This window comes from Macrobrachium nipponense, chromosome 1 (genome assembly GCF_015104395.2).
Source record: "Macrobrachium nipponense isolate FS-2020 chromosome 1, ASM1510439v2, whole genome shotgun sequence".
Classification (NCBI taxonomy): domain Eukaryota; kingdom Metazoa; phylum Arthropoda; class Malacostraca; order Decapoda; family Palaemonidae; genus Macrobrachium; species Macrobrachium nipponense.
Genome location: NC_087200.1, coordinates 138,172,320 through 138,186,890, shown reverse-complemented (window position 1 = coordinate 138,186,890; position 14,571 = coordinate 138,172,320). Strand labels below are relative to the sequence as shown.

The window sequence follows — 14,571 nt, the reverse complement described above, 5'->3', positions numbered from 1 at the left end:
AACCCTTCTGTCCCTATCCTGGCTGATTTTTTGGTGTTAGTACAGAAAGTAACATTTTTCCCACTCATGTTTGCCCCAGTTTTTGCTGGTGGGTGACAATTTCTTGCTGGCTAAAGGTTTCATTTTTGTACCATGTTGCTTGATCTTCAACACCACTAAATCCTACTTTGGTTACCCAAATTATATGAGATGTACTTTAGCTGCAGATTGGTGAAACTGTGCCCTTAACTACAATGATTGAATTCAAAAGATATTTGTTTAGATTTTAAATATTTTTTAGAAATACCTTTTGAAGTTTGCAGATAAAAATCTTGGTTGTTCATATGCAGAACAAACCTTTGGTCTTAACAATAGGATATTTCCAAGTGCTAGCTGGTAACCGGTTAACAATCAAAGATTGTAAGCAAGGAGTCTGAGATCTGGCAACTCCTGCGCGTACGTGGGGATAGCTGGTCAGGGACCGCGCAACCGCCTTGTGACGTATTTAATCTTTCCTTAACCGGCATGGAGAGTAGATGCTATTGCTTTGCTCTCCTTCCGAGCCGGTTGATTTGTGCCGTGTTTCTTCTTTTTTCAGTGTTTGTGTGTGTGTGTTTCTGCATTATGGATTCTACCTCCACGGCCTCATCAACGCATGTGCTCGGGCATTCGGGGTTTTCCTTGTTCAAGGTTTTTAGCTTCTGCTGTCACAGACCCACATATGATGTGCAGTAGGTGCCATGCTAATTATTGTACTGTTACTAATCCATGTCTGGAATGTTGTTCCTGGCCTATCGCAATGGAGAGTGTTTTATAGGAAGAGGGAACATCGTAGAGTTTCAACTCTTCCTTCTTGGGAGGGTTTTTTGCCTCCTCGGATGGATGATTCGGCATCTCCCTCTCCCACGATTGCTCCCCCTGTGACTAGTGCGAATGTGCCTCTTTCTCCTTCCTTTTCTTCTGTTGATTCATTGATGCAAGTATTGGGAGTTCTACAGGATGATGTTATGTTTAATGTAGCCCCCTCTCCCTCGGATTCTCACCTTTTACCTGAGAGGGAGGAGGCTACGCCATCTAATGCATTACTTTCAGATTTGGAATCATCCAAGATGGCAGCTGTTTGGGCGTTGCTGGGCTACAGTGTTCACCTTCCTTGGATGGACTACTGTCGTATTTCTTGAAGGCTCATAACCCTCCCCCCTGCCCCTATAGCAGTTCCACCTTCCCCTGGACTCCTCTATGTTGGATCTCACATACTGCCACCTTGCGGAGCCCCATCATCATCAACGCTCCCTGGGTCGCATCTTATCGCTCTGCTAGTGAGGCCTTAGAGGTGTCATGACGTCACTCCTAGAGTCCTCTCGGCCTATGGCGTCAGATGTGGTGGCCACTCATCTGCCAGCTGTGACATAACCTTTTCCCGATATGACGTCGTCATCTTCTCTCGCTTAGCCATCCAAGGCTTTAGTTCAAGCGGATGGGATATCTACTACCATTCAACCCCCCCCCCCCTTTCGGACAGACCACTTCTCAATGGGACTTATGCCCACAACTCTCAGAAGTTCATGGCTCTTCGTGAGGAAGGGTTGAAAATGCTGAACAAGGGTGCAGTAGAAGAAGTAAAGCATCCTTCTCCAGGGTTTTACAGTTGGAATTTTCTGGTACCCAAAGCAACAGGCGATTGGAGACCAGCGATCGACTTTCCACCTTGAATCATTTTGTCAGGAAGACAAGGTTCAAGATGGAGACGCCCCAAACAGTGTTGGCAGCGATAAGGGACAACAACTTCTTGCTGTCGATAGACTTAAAGGATGCTTACTTCTAGATCCCTATTCACCATTCGTCCAGAAAGTTTCTTCGCTTCGCCCTGGGAGAGCAGATCTTTTAGTTCAAGGTCCTGTGCTTCGGGTTGACCACGTCCCCTCAGGTGTTTACAAGGGGGCTCATGCTCAAGGGACTCACCTGTTAAAGTACCCCAACGACTGGCTGCTATTAGCAAACTCCAGGGAGAAACTGCTTCAGGGCAGAGATTGTCTTCTTCAGTTTTGTCAGGAGCTAGGCATAATAATCAACCTAGAGAAATCAAACCTGGTTCCCAGTCAGAAAGCTCTTTATCTAGGTATAGTTATAGATACAGCAGCGTCGAGAGCTTTTCCCGTCAGATCAGAGGTTGGAAAAGTTGCGGTTAGTAGCACCACAGAAGTTCTTGTCACAACCCGAACAGACAGCACACCAGTGGCATTTTGTCTTTGCTGAGAAGCTGGTCCCTCATGGGTGTCTTCATCTTTGGTCTCTGCAATGGAGACAGAAAGACTTCTGGTCCCCAGAGGGAGATTCTCCCCTACAGAGAGTCCCTCTGTTCCAGGAAGTGAGGCAAGACCGTTTGGTGAAGAATATCTCTGTGGGAATCCCTCTACATTCTCCCCCACCAGACTTTCTTTTGTTTTCAAATGCCTTCGGACAACCTCAAGGTTCACGCCCTCTCTCCATTTTGCCTGATCTGTCAAGTTCTGAACAGGGTAATGAGTTCTCGAAATCTCAGGATGACCTGATGGCTCTTTGTGGCCTCAAGCAGAGTGGTTCCCGGACTTCTGTCTCTCCTGGCAGAGGTTCCAAGAGAGATCCTCTGTGGCGACAACTTCTTTGTCAACCTCATGTCGAAAGATTTCACCAGTCCCTAGAATCCCTGTCTCCTCACGGAAGGAGACTATCTAGTATCTCCTCCAAGTGAGAGGATTTTCTAAGGAGGCAGTGGGACATAATGTCCAGTTACCTCAGAAAATCCTCTTCAGCAGTTTACCAGGGAAAATGGGCGGTCTACTGTGACTGGTGTTGTCAACAGGGTTTCTCTCCACTCAAAGCCTTTGATCAGCATACTATAGCAGATTTTTTTTTTATCTTCCTCAGGGATGAGAAAGGACTCTCCTCTTCTACTGTTAGAGGCTACAGAGCAGCACTAGGTTTGGTAGACATCTCTTCATCTGTGGTTTCGAACAAACCTGTTCTCCAGGGGAACTCAAGCTTCCTGCATGGGATGTTTCACGTCCTGAAAAGCCTCACTCAAGTTCCATTCGCACCCTTGAATCATTCGTATGACAGAGATCTGATGCTAAAGACAGTTTTCCTGTTGGCCTTGGCTTCTTCAAAGAGAGTGGGAGAGCTTCAAAAATTTATTTTTTTCTAAAAATATTTTTCCTCATTTATAGGATTTATTTTTTTCCCATAATGTAAAAATTCATATCTAGCAAAAAAATGACTTTTAGACAAAATCTCTTCATGATTGGAGGTCTACATCAGGTCTAGTATATATGGTAGTAATCGCAGGTGTTAATATTAAGTAACAAGGGAGGAGATAGAATTTGAAAAATGGTTATTTTCGGGATAAATCGGCCTGGCATCACAAAACTGAAAGTCAAAGGCGAAAATCATAAGTGGTTTGGAGATGTCAGAAGTCACCTTATTAAGTGGTTTGAGTATCAAAGTCCTGTCCTTAAAAAATGGCATTAGCTGGCTGGCCCCCTTAAGAAAAATTTTGTTGTTCAAAGAATTTTGAGCGCTGGTTCCTGGTTGCACCAGTCCACATTCACTTCCTTTTACCTGAAAGATGTTGGTCACAGATCTTTGGACACATTTTCCTTGGGTCCTGTGGTGGCTGCCCAACAAGTTGTGTAATCTATCCGTTACCCCTAATAGGGTATTTTGTATCTTACCTATGATGATTGTGTGGAAGAGAGAATGAGTGAGTTGGCTGGTCTCTTTCTTTCTCTTTTTTTCCTTTCTTCTTCCTACGGGCAGGTTGAGGAAAAGACATGTCATATGCTGGACTGGTGTGATACAGTTGAGTAAGGTAGCCATATTGAAAGTTAGTGTGTTTTTAGTCTTTGAAATACCAAACCCTCTATTCAGCAGCAAAATACTCCCCTCTCTACAGCAAGGGCGTGTGAGGAGTGGTAACAAACTCCTTTGAGTATATGGTTTGTTACTTGAACAGTCAGGATTTTCTTTGGTTCCCTGGTTTTAATGAATCATATCATTGTACTTCAACCCAGACGGCTGAGTGGTTAGGTATCTGTTTATCTATCGTCTCACGGGCATTAGAGACCACCTCTAGAACTCATTCTTCTAAGAGGGGTGGTCAGGTGGCTTAACTCCCAGCCGGTTTAGGATACTTGTATCTCCCACCAAGTATAAGAGTATCCTATTGTTTAGACCGAAGGTTTGTTCCGCATATGAACAAATGACAAATTTTTTAATCAATTTGTATTTTCCATAGCTAACAAACCTGAGGTCCTAACGTTTACTGCCCACCTCTAGTCCCCCCTCTCTCTGTTATAGCTCCTGGGTTGGGGAAAACTAAATACGTCAGGAGGCGGTTGCGCAGTCTCTGACCGGCTATCACCTTGTACGCGCAGGAGTTGCCAGATCTCACAGATTACTTGCTTACAATCTCTGATTGTTTTTAACTGGTTACCAGCTAGCACTTAGAAATATCTTATTGTTAAGACCTCAGGTTTGTTAGTTATGAAAAATGCAAATTGATTAAAAAAATTCTCATATTATCATTTTATCTTTTTTCATTTTTTATTATTCAGTCAAAGATACATAAATGCCTGTGTAGGGTCAGTGATTGTTGCCAGACAGCTTTTGCATGTTTGAATGGTCATTCTTTATAATTGCCCTTATTAGACATGACACTTGAAATCCAAAGCTATACCGATATCTAAAACATTACTCCTGAAGGGATTCCATGTTGTCCCTTCTAACCCTTCTAACAGTACATGATGATTTTGTGAGCAAAAGCACAATAGAGCTTACAACTATGATTGAAATGGACCGCTCCCTCCCTGGTGGACAGACATTCAATTAAAGTAGTAAGAGGCAGTTTAAACCATGTAAGTTGTATACATAGCTATTGAGAAAACCCAAAAAATGGTACTTACCAATTAAGGCTTTTTTCTGTTTTTTCTTGTCTACCAATAAAATATTTTTCTGTATTTTCTTTTATTCATAATTTCAGTGTACTTGTATTAGTTAGTACAAGTGCACATATTTTAGATTGTACACATTTTATCCTTTTGTGTTTTTTATATAGGTACACATTTTATCTTTTTGTTTCTTTTCAGTGTTGGGTTACATTTAAGTATTTTGCAGGAATATACAGTATGAAAGAAATTCTTTGCATTTTAAACCTTTTGAGTTAGAAAATTGTAAAATTTATTGTTTATGAAAATTTTATCAAATTATGCGTATATGAAACTTTTGTAACCTCAGAAATGCTGTAAAAAATCACTGCCCTTTGTTTTCATGCAATGTGACTCCATTACTCCATTTGTATTGATTTGGTAACATATTTTGTTATTGGAATTTAATTGAGAGATGTTTTGGATATGGTAAGACTTCTGTTATTACTATTATTATTATTATCATCATTATTTTACCCAGACAATTCAATAGCATTTCTAGAGGATTTGTTCATAATCAAACGGCAAAAATTGGAACAAAACTGGGTTAAGGAAGTTGGTAAATTTAGTGTGAAGTTTGAAATAGAATGGATGAAAAGGAACAGAAAGTACATAGTAATTAGTGAATGTAGGGTTAAAGGGATACATGTAGCTAAAATAGAAATTCATGTTCATAAGAGGAGTTCAACAAGTACCTAGAAATGGAATAAAATGGAACACATTGTAGCACAGCAGTTTTATAGGTAATCTGTATAACTATAATACAGTATACACATAAAATATGTAACTACTACTATAATTGGGTCGGAAAAACAAAAGGACAGGTTGTGAAAAAACAATAGCATATAAAGGAAAAATGAGGACAAATATGGTCTAGGATTTAATAGTAACCCACTGAGGTACTGCTTTCTTGTTGCAGGAGTATTGGTTATTGAATCAAATTTGATAGTGTATACAATGAATTTCTAGCCCAGGCTATTCTGCCAAAGACCCTGGCTAGACTAACACTGCCAAGCTCAGACAAATCTTTATAAAACATTGGTACTAAATACAGATAATAAGAAATTTAGAGTTTTAGCAATCACCAAATTACTGTTTGACTGCGCTTAACATTATATACAACCAGTTAGTAAGTGCAATATTAAATTTGTATTCACTAAATGAAGACAGTAAAGCCCAGTGTAAATAGGAGGGATAATGCACTGCTCTGTATATGGTCAACATCAGATTATGCAGATCTATTCTAAACCTAGCCTATGCTTGCTAAGTGCATACTTTTATCTTTTGCAATCATTATGTCAGTCTCTCTGGAACCCACTAAGACCAGCCAGTCATTGAGGTACCTCAGCAAACGGATCCCTTGAGCATGAGCCCAAGTTGAGAAGGGAGAGAAGACTTTTATGAACACCTGAGGGGCCTTGCTGAAACACAGGACTTTGAACTCGAAAACCTTGTCTCCGAGAGAGAAGCAAAGGAACTTCCTGGACGACGAATGAATAGGGATCTGGAAGTACGCGTCCTTTAGATCTATCGACAGTGTCATCGTCGTCATCATCATCCCCCCCCTCCCCCCAACTCCCCCCCCCTCAACACTGATCACGTGGTCTCCATCTTGAACCTCGTCTTCTTGGCGAAATAATTCAAGGTGGATAGGTCGATCACAGTTCTTCATCCTCGACACTTTGGGCACCAAGAAAATGTGACTATAACCATGGAGACGGGCGCACCATTTCCTCTATTGCACCTTTGTCCAGCATTTTCTGCACTTCCTCCCAGAGAGCTAAGAACTTTCGGAGAATGTAGGGGATACACTCGCCTGTGCAGAGGTCTATCTGAGAGCGGGGGAGAGAAGTCGAATGGTAGTAGGTACCCCACCCGAAGGTCATCTACTACCCACTTCTCTCCCCATAATTGCTACTTGGCCCAGAAGGTGCCCAACCTATCGACGACTCCCCTTATTTCTACCCCTGGAGCCCCTCCTGGGACCGAAAGGGACGTTGGTCCTCTGACTTAGGCTGAGATGAATGAGAGGGCCCAACTGAAACCGAACTCATAGATGGCTTACCAGGCGACGATCACTGCACTTGCTGCTGAACAGGAGGGGGAGGAGAGGCGGGACGTCTCCGAGAACAAGACTCTGACTTGGACACAGCCTGGTGCACCAACCTGTCCTTCGTGTCAGCTCTCCATCTGTCTATCACGTCCTCCAGCTCAGCCCAGGGAAACAGGAACTGAGAATCCAAAAGATCCCCATTCCTGAGTGCCAACAAGGACTCAGGGTCAACCGATCTTGCCATCTTGGACAATGCCGCGTCCCTTCTGATCACAAGATTAGCCCACAAATTGACACTAAGATGTGCAAGATACGAGAACGCCTTGCCCCCAGACTGCAACAAACTGGCAAGAGAGGAAGCACTCACCAACCCTTCTGGGGACCTGTCAGATGCAATCTTGGCAATGGCCGTCGACCACAAGTCCAACCATGACACTGTCTGGAACATGGAGGCTGCAGGTAGACTCCAAAGCCAAGGTATCCTGCAGAGACAAGGATGGTGCCACTGACCTCACCTGCTTCAAAGTCAACCCTGGCTTGAGACTTATAACATCTGGGTTTAAGATGACAAGGCAACAAGCAGACAGAGTTCGTAGCATAATACTTCCTATGCCTTGCGAGTGGTGGAGGAAGCAACTTGGAAGAACTTCTTGACCAAAGAGACCTGTCCCAATCTGTCACAGAAGCGTTCACCGTTTGCAAGACTGACTGGACATGCCCTGATAAAGGAAGCTAAAACGACGACTTAGGATCTTGCATAGCCCCCAGCAAGGCTCCCAAGCAAGTAAGAGTGAAAGATGACTGAGCCTGAGTCTTACTCTCCAAATTGTTGGACCCATGAATGAGATCAACAACCTCGGTAAAGGGAGACAAAATTTCTGCGTGTCTCCTTTCTCCTGCTTGGGCAATGGAGACCGACGAAGATGCAGGCTTATCCGACACGCATTCCTCATGCAAACCAACTGTAGACCCAGCAGCCGAAGAACCTGAAGTGCCAGCAGCCCTGTCCGGACTGGGGCCATGCGCCAACTCCTGCGATGTACCAACCACAACGCTAGGAACACCACTACGAACACTCGCAATACATGACTCATGTACATCTCCACGTACGCGTTCGTGTGGCGCAGACACACATACATGTGACGGAGAAGCATCTCGAACTCTCGACTCAGAACGAAAATTCCTTGGAGTTGAACCCCGAACAGCATCAATGGGAGAGGGAGGCAAATACTCTGACTGCACTATTTCTGCATTCACAACTTTTGATCTGTTCACAGGTGCCTTAAGATCCCTACGACAATGAATAGGCCCTGGAGCAGAAGAATTGGCAACGTGCACGTACGTGCGAGGTTGCAACACACTCAATGTCTCGAAGAAGAGGATGACGCAGCCACAGCAGATTGCAAAGGGGATGGAACACTCAACACTCTCAGGAACATGGACGTGCCGCTCCTCACTTGTCGATGAGGAAAAGGCAAAGTCCTTAACCCTCCAATGCTTGATACGCCGACATGGCAGAGATGGGGTTGATGGAGGAGAGGATGACAGCACTGATTCCTCACACATCCTCTTGGCAAGGTAGGGGGGAAGCCATACAACATGCTTGCTCACACCCTTCTCAGCTGACAAGGCAGCAAACCTATCTTCCAAAACAAAGTCTAATCTCTTAAGAACTGCCTGACATAAAACCTGAGACAGATCCACAAGAGAGGACGCAGACGACACAAAGGAAGAGGATACATCTCAGATGGCAGCGATGACATCATGGGAACAAACGATGAGGACATAGAGGAGCAAGGCAGCGCAGCAGCCCCAGCTGATGACGCTGACGTAGCAGGGAGAGACAACACTGAGGGAACTAGGAGTGACGTCACTGATGGAACTGGGAGTGACGTCACTATTGGTGCTGAGAGAGATGTCACAGCCTCCCCCTGACCTGAGCTAGTGGCAGGCCTCATGGGCAGAGCGATACAAAATGGCTGACCTCGGGCACCAACGTAGAGAAGGCCAGGGGGAGGAGAGGTGGGGAGGCCTGAGGGGGGAGGCGAGCATCCATGAAAAGCATCAGCAACCTACAAGGAGGGTGAACCCCGTACCCCAAGCGACACCCAGAGCGCTGCCATTTTGGACACCTCCAAACCTGAAATTTAAGAAACTGATGAATAGCCTTCTCCCTCGCGGGAAGCAAATTAACTCCGGGAAGAGGGGGGACATTATACATTACAGTACATCAACCTGAGGGCCTCCCAATACTTCCAATGACAAGTTGATGGAAGAAAAGGAGGGAGACACAGGGACAACAACTCTAGCATCATGGGGTGTGACTGCAAAAGAAGACGAAGCATCAGGGCGAGTTTCGACCCTTCCTTCGTGGGAAACGAAGGAAGGGTCAAAACTCTATGATACTCCCTCTTACTATAATAACTTCCACTGTGCTCTAGGCCATGCACAACATTCCGGGCAGGGATTTGTTATGGTACAAACATTAACACAACACCTACTGCATGTGGAGTGTGGGTCTGTAGCTGAAGAGGCCAGGAAACGAGAACATGGGAAACCTAGAGTTCCCAGGCACATAAGTTGGCGAGGCCGGGAAGAAGTAGAGGAAGCCATAACACAAGCACACACACAGGCAATCAAAATAGCTAAAACAGGCAAACAACTGGGTAAAAGGCTCAGAGAGGGCAACTGCAACTCTCACCCAGGCGGTTAAGAAAAAGACTAAACACTGTAGCATGGGTGCGTAGTCTTTGACCAGTTTTCACCCAATATATATGCATGCATTGCCAGATCTAACAAGATTCCTTGCTTTTTCATCTCCAATTTTTAACTGGTTCCAGCTAGGTGCTAGAAAATTATCCTATTGTTAAGACCGAAGGTTTGTAGCTATGAAAAATACAAATTGTCTTAGAAAATTTGTCATATCAATAAGACGTAAATTAAATGTTTACCGACGTACTTTATAGAGTACCAAAATTAGCAACATTCCAAGGGCTGGTTAGCTTTATGTCTTTTTAAGTTCAATTCAATGTAATATTTTTCAGTGAGTCTGGTATTACTCTTGCACCAGTACATTGTATTCTAGGATGTTTCTTATTTATGTTTTGCTACCCCCCGGGTTTAAGGGATATCATAGTGACTGACACCATTGAAGAGAAGATAGAGGTTTTTTTCCATTACAGGATTTGAAAACAAAATTTTTGGTACTTTTCTCCAAAAATAAGTGTATTTTATTATACAGTACAGCTTTTAAAATATGACTTCATCACATAAGCTAATATTGTGCAGTATGGTGAGTTGCCACCCTTCAAGTTCACTTTAAAGTCATCAAAAGTGAGCTTGTGGCAACAATTCTCATGCATCATCTACCTTACAGCTCCAACTTATGGGTGTACTATTTCATTCCACAATGGGTCAGTGAAAGAGAATTTGTAAAATGTCTTCTTTTAAGTGCAATGTCATTTATATGCATTGGTTTTCTCTTCTTTGCTTGCTGTTAATGTACCATAAATTCAACAATAAGGTGATTTTGGAAAGGAGCAAAATTAACCAGCAGGATTTTATAAAGTTGCTTTACATAGTTAATATGTTTGATTAGTATTAAGAGGAATTCATGATTGTACAGTGAATTGATGCCTTTTCTTGCATCTTCTGTTCATGATTGTTAGAAAAATTGAGACCACAGATACTAGAAGGCCACTATATTCTAAAATATTAAATACTTTGTAGACTGAGTTGGGTCATAGTTCAAGTAGGTAGATGCATGTTAGGTCATGTATTATGTCTAGCAGAATTAGCAGCTTTGACTTTTGTAGCACTGTATTTGCATGATGTCTTTTTTGTTGCTATATATATAAGATTTTCTAGAAACCTTTTCTATGAAAAAGTGTGGCCAACTGGTAGACGATTAAATCTTATAGAAACGATATTAATAGGATGCGTCAGTTATCAGATGGACTGTCTTAGTAGATTGAAGCATTATGTATACTACTATATGCCACTTGGATGAAAATTATTACAGTTCATTGTTAATCAGCAGCATCCATAGTTAAATGATTCACTGTAAAAAAAAATAATAGCAAAACTGCCCCTAAAATCTTGTAATGGTTGTTTTCTTACCCATCTGCATATTTTTTCCTTATCCCTGCAAGGCCACCCTTGTGGCTCTGCTAACAACCCGATTAGCCATTTTCATGGTTGCTGCCAAATTTTGCCCCAAAAAATAGAAATCAGGGAAAGCATTAGCTTCTGCTATGGCTTCTAAAGATGTAATAAAAACTGTATCTGATGGCTAGGATGGCTGTAAGAAATTGATTGACTGACTGATTATGAAATGATGGTCTGTAGGAAATTCATGTGATGTGGTTTGCATTATTTTTGTGTTTGCAGCTGACATATACATGTGTTATTTGAACTTCAGGAATGCTAAGATTCTAATGCCAGGACATTTTTGCTTGTGTCACCAAGACCATGTAACATTTTATATTACCTGCATTTATCATAATTTGTCAGCTTTTAAATACAGATTGAAACTATCATTTATAACTTGTATAAAACCTCTGAAGATTGACTTAGAGCAGTTAAGTACATGATTTGGTTAAGATTTACTTTTGTTTTTTTACATATAGTACATGTAAATTTAAGTACCAATGCAGCAATGTTACAGCAAATAGTTTTAGGTTAAATTAGTTTTTAAAAAGTTGGTCAATAAGATATTGATTTTTAAAATACTGAACAATATTACTGTGCAAAGCAAATATGTAGATATGAAATGAAGAGGGACAAAAATTGATTTAGGTTAAATAAGTTTTTAAGAAGCTTTTCAATACGTTATTGATTTTTTAAATACAGCAAATAAATATGAAATGTAGAGGGACAAAATTATTTTCAAGTAGTTTATATATATCTGTACTAAGAATTTCACTATCTGTCCACCAACTATTATAAAGCATATTCTGCTACTTTTACATCTTAAGATTTATTATTACACCAAATTGTGTGGTTTGCTGTCTTTTAAGATTTAATACGTTACTAATTTTATGTGAATTGAGACCACATCTTTTTTCTAAAGTCAGAGTGTAGGGAGGTTATTTTGAAATGCCCCATTTTGTAATATAGAAAACCAGTATTTTATTCACAGTTCAACATACATATTTTGATCTGGTCTCATTTCCCAGTAGCTATGCCCTTTGAACTAATTACTAACACTGTCCTCCAGTAATGAGATTCAGAGGCACACACAAGGCTCAGTGGAGCATGGGTCTCAGTCTTGGTACGAATATTGGTTCCCTTGGCTCTTTCCAACGTCAAGTCCTACTGATGTAGCTGCCGATTCAACTGATAGTCAGAGTTCTACGATATCTTCCCATAAAAGGGTAGTGAGGTGAGCACAGACTCACTTTGGAAGCACAATACTTTTCCTGGTATAACTACAGTAGCTTATAAAGTTTAACTTTGAATGAAGGGGGTAATGCTTGCCTGTTGTTGTATCTTAAAATCTATTTTAGATGTGACATTCTCACCAAATCCATATGCACGTACCAAGACTGAAGCTATGTGGCATTAGGATTGAAACCTGCCAGCAGTGACAAGATTTATGTCACTGAAATCCAATAAAGCTTAATAGCAATTTTAGGCCTCTGTTGCTTGCATTTATGTATTATAATTTCATTATTTAATTTTACATTTTTCAAGCTGTTATTATTGGTTGATAAACAGTCGACCCCTGGTATTTGCGAGGGTTAAGGACCACAACCACCTACGATTATTTTAAATCTGTGATAAGTTGGAACCCCCTTAAAAATGTTCGTAACTGCCTATTATAATAGTTCCAACATCAAATTCCCTGTTTACCTGAAACTAAAGTCCGTATAACTGCCTATTTTAATAGTTCAAACACCATATTACCTTAAACTATCATCCCAAAACACTTTAATATTATTTCAAAGTCATCTTAGAACATTGCAGTATGTAATCCTCAATCTTACGCAATTCGAGTTGCATGAATTCACAGTACCGCAAACTTTTCATTGGAACCTAATTATCATACGCGAGTATTTCACTGACACAAGACTGCAAACTCAACATATTCGAATCCTCGAATCCTGGAGAAACCCTGCGAGGGTGTTTGTTCAATCTTTTCATGTAATTTATTAGTTTTCAAGCTTGTATGTGTAAATTAAATAATATTAAATGATAATTCTCTCTCTCTCTCTCTCTCTCTCTCTCTCTCTCTCTCTCTCTCTCTCTCTCTCTCTCTCTCTCTCTCTCTCTCTCTCTCTCTCTCTCTCTCTCTGGTTGGTCAGAAGGGGGAAAGAAGAGAGAACTGTTGTACATATGTAATCCTCACACACACACACACACACACATTTATAGTATTTTTCCCAACAATTTACTTCTTTTTTCATAGGTAATGTATTTTTTACATGGGTAATGTATTAAGCTAACATTTAAATTAAATTACAGTAACTTTAATTTCGTTTAAAGTTAGCTTTATTTAGGGAGCATGATTAAGGTTATTTAGTGTTCAAACTCTAGAAGTAAGCATTTATTAACATTTTTAGAGACCATGCCAAACTTACGCGAACCTTCCCTTTGCGCAAGGGGGTCTGGAACCTAACCTCGCATAAGTTCGGGGTTTTACTGTACCCTTAAAAATACATGGCTTACATATGTGTGAAAACTAATCAAGTTACCCCTATATACAGGCATATCCATTTTCTCTCATACAGTTTTAGTTTTAGTTTTGTGTTTTGGTATACACTAGTGACAGTACTACACAAAGCGTCAGAGCTACAAGCTGTGTGATTGGCTACTTCCAACATGTCCAGCCAGTAGCATGTTGTCTTACAAGCCAGTCAGCATCAACAAGCGTTGGTACCTTTGTGTGTGATTGGCTACTTCCAACCCTTTTGCCCAGTAGCATGTTGTCATGGAGTTTATGTCAAAGCTTGCTATCTATCCACCTCTGATATTCTACTAATATCCTTTGGCATATATAGAGAGAGAGAGAGATGAACTAAGTTATGTTTACATTGATATAAAAATTACAAATGTCGGGACTTTTATACAGTACCTATTACAATGATAATAGATCAATATTGAGGGGTTTTACTTTTGGCTATTTATTGATAGTTTGCTGTGGTTACATTAATACAGGCAGTCTCCAGTTATTGGCAGGGGTTCCTTTCCCAGGGGTGTGCTGATAAGCAAAAACGCCATTAACCGAAAATCAGTGATTTATGGCACTTATGGCGCTGATAACCGGAATTTGTCCCGTTATGGTGCCATAAATTGCCAATTTTAATGGCGCTAGGCAAGCGCCATTCAACCGCATCGCCAATAACCAAGTCCGCCGATAACTGGGGACTGCCTGTATTGATATTTGAAAACTAGTAAATAATTTATCATAAAAAAATGTATCTCGTCACAAAAATAACATGAAAATACTCGAGTGAATATTGCTCTACAAGAAAATTCTTAAATTAGTGAATTTTCTTCTATATATTTGGAGATGTGTCCCACAAAAAAAAAATCTTCGATTAACTGAAGCTGCACATAATAAACTTGATATAGCAG

General features: G+C 41.1%; 1 protein-coding gene across 1 annotated transcript in view; it reads left to right on the top strand.

Annotated features, from left to right (window-relative positions):
* Positions 1–14,571, top strand: part of LOC135219682 (2-oxoglutarate dehydrogenase-like, mitochondrial) — a 446,325-nt gene that overhangs the window by 409,841 nt on the left and 21,913 nt on the right. Inside the window, 1 exon segment of the mRNA XM_064256630.1 lies at positions 12,212–12,376. Within this exon segment, the coding sequence (XP_064112700.1) occupies positions 12,212–12,376 (165 nt within the window).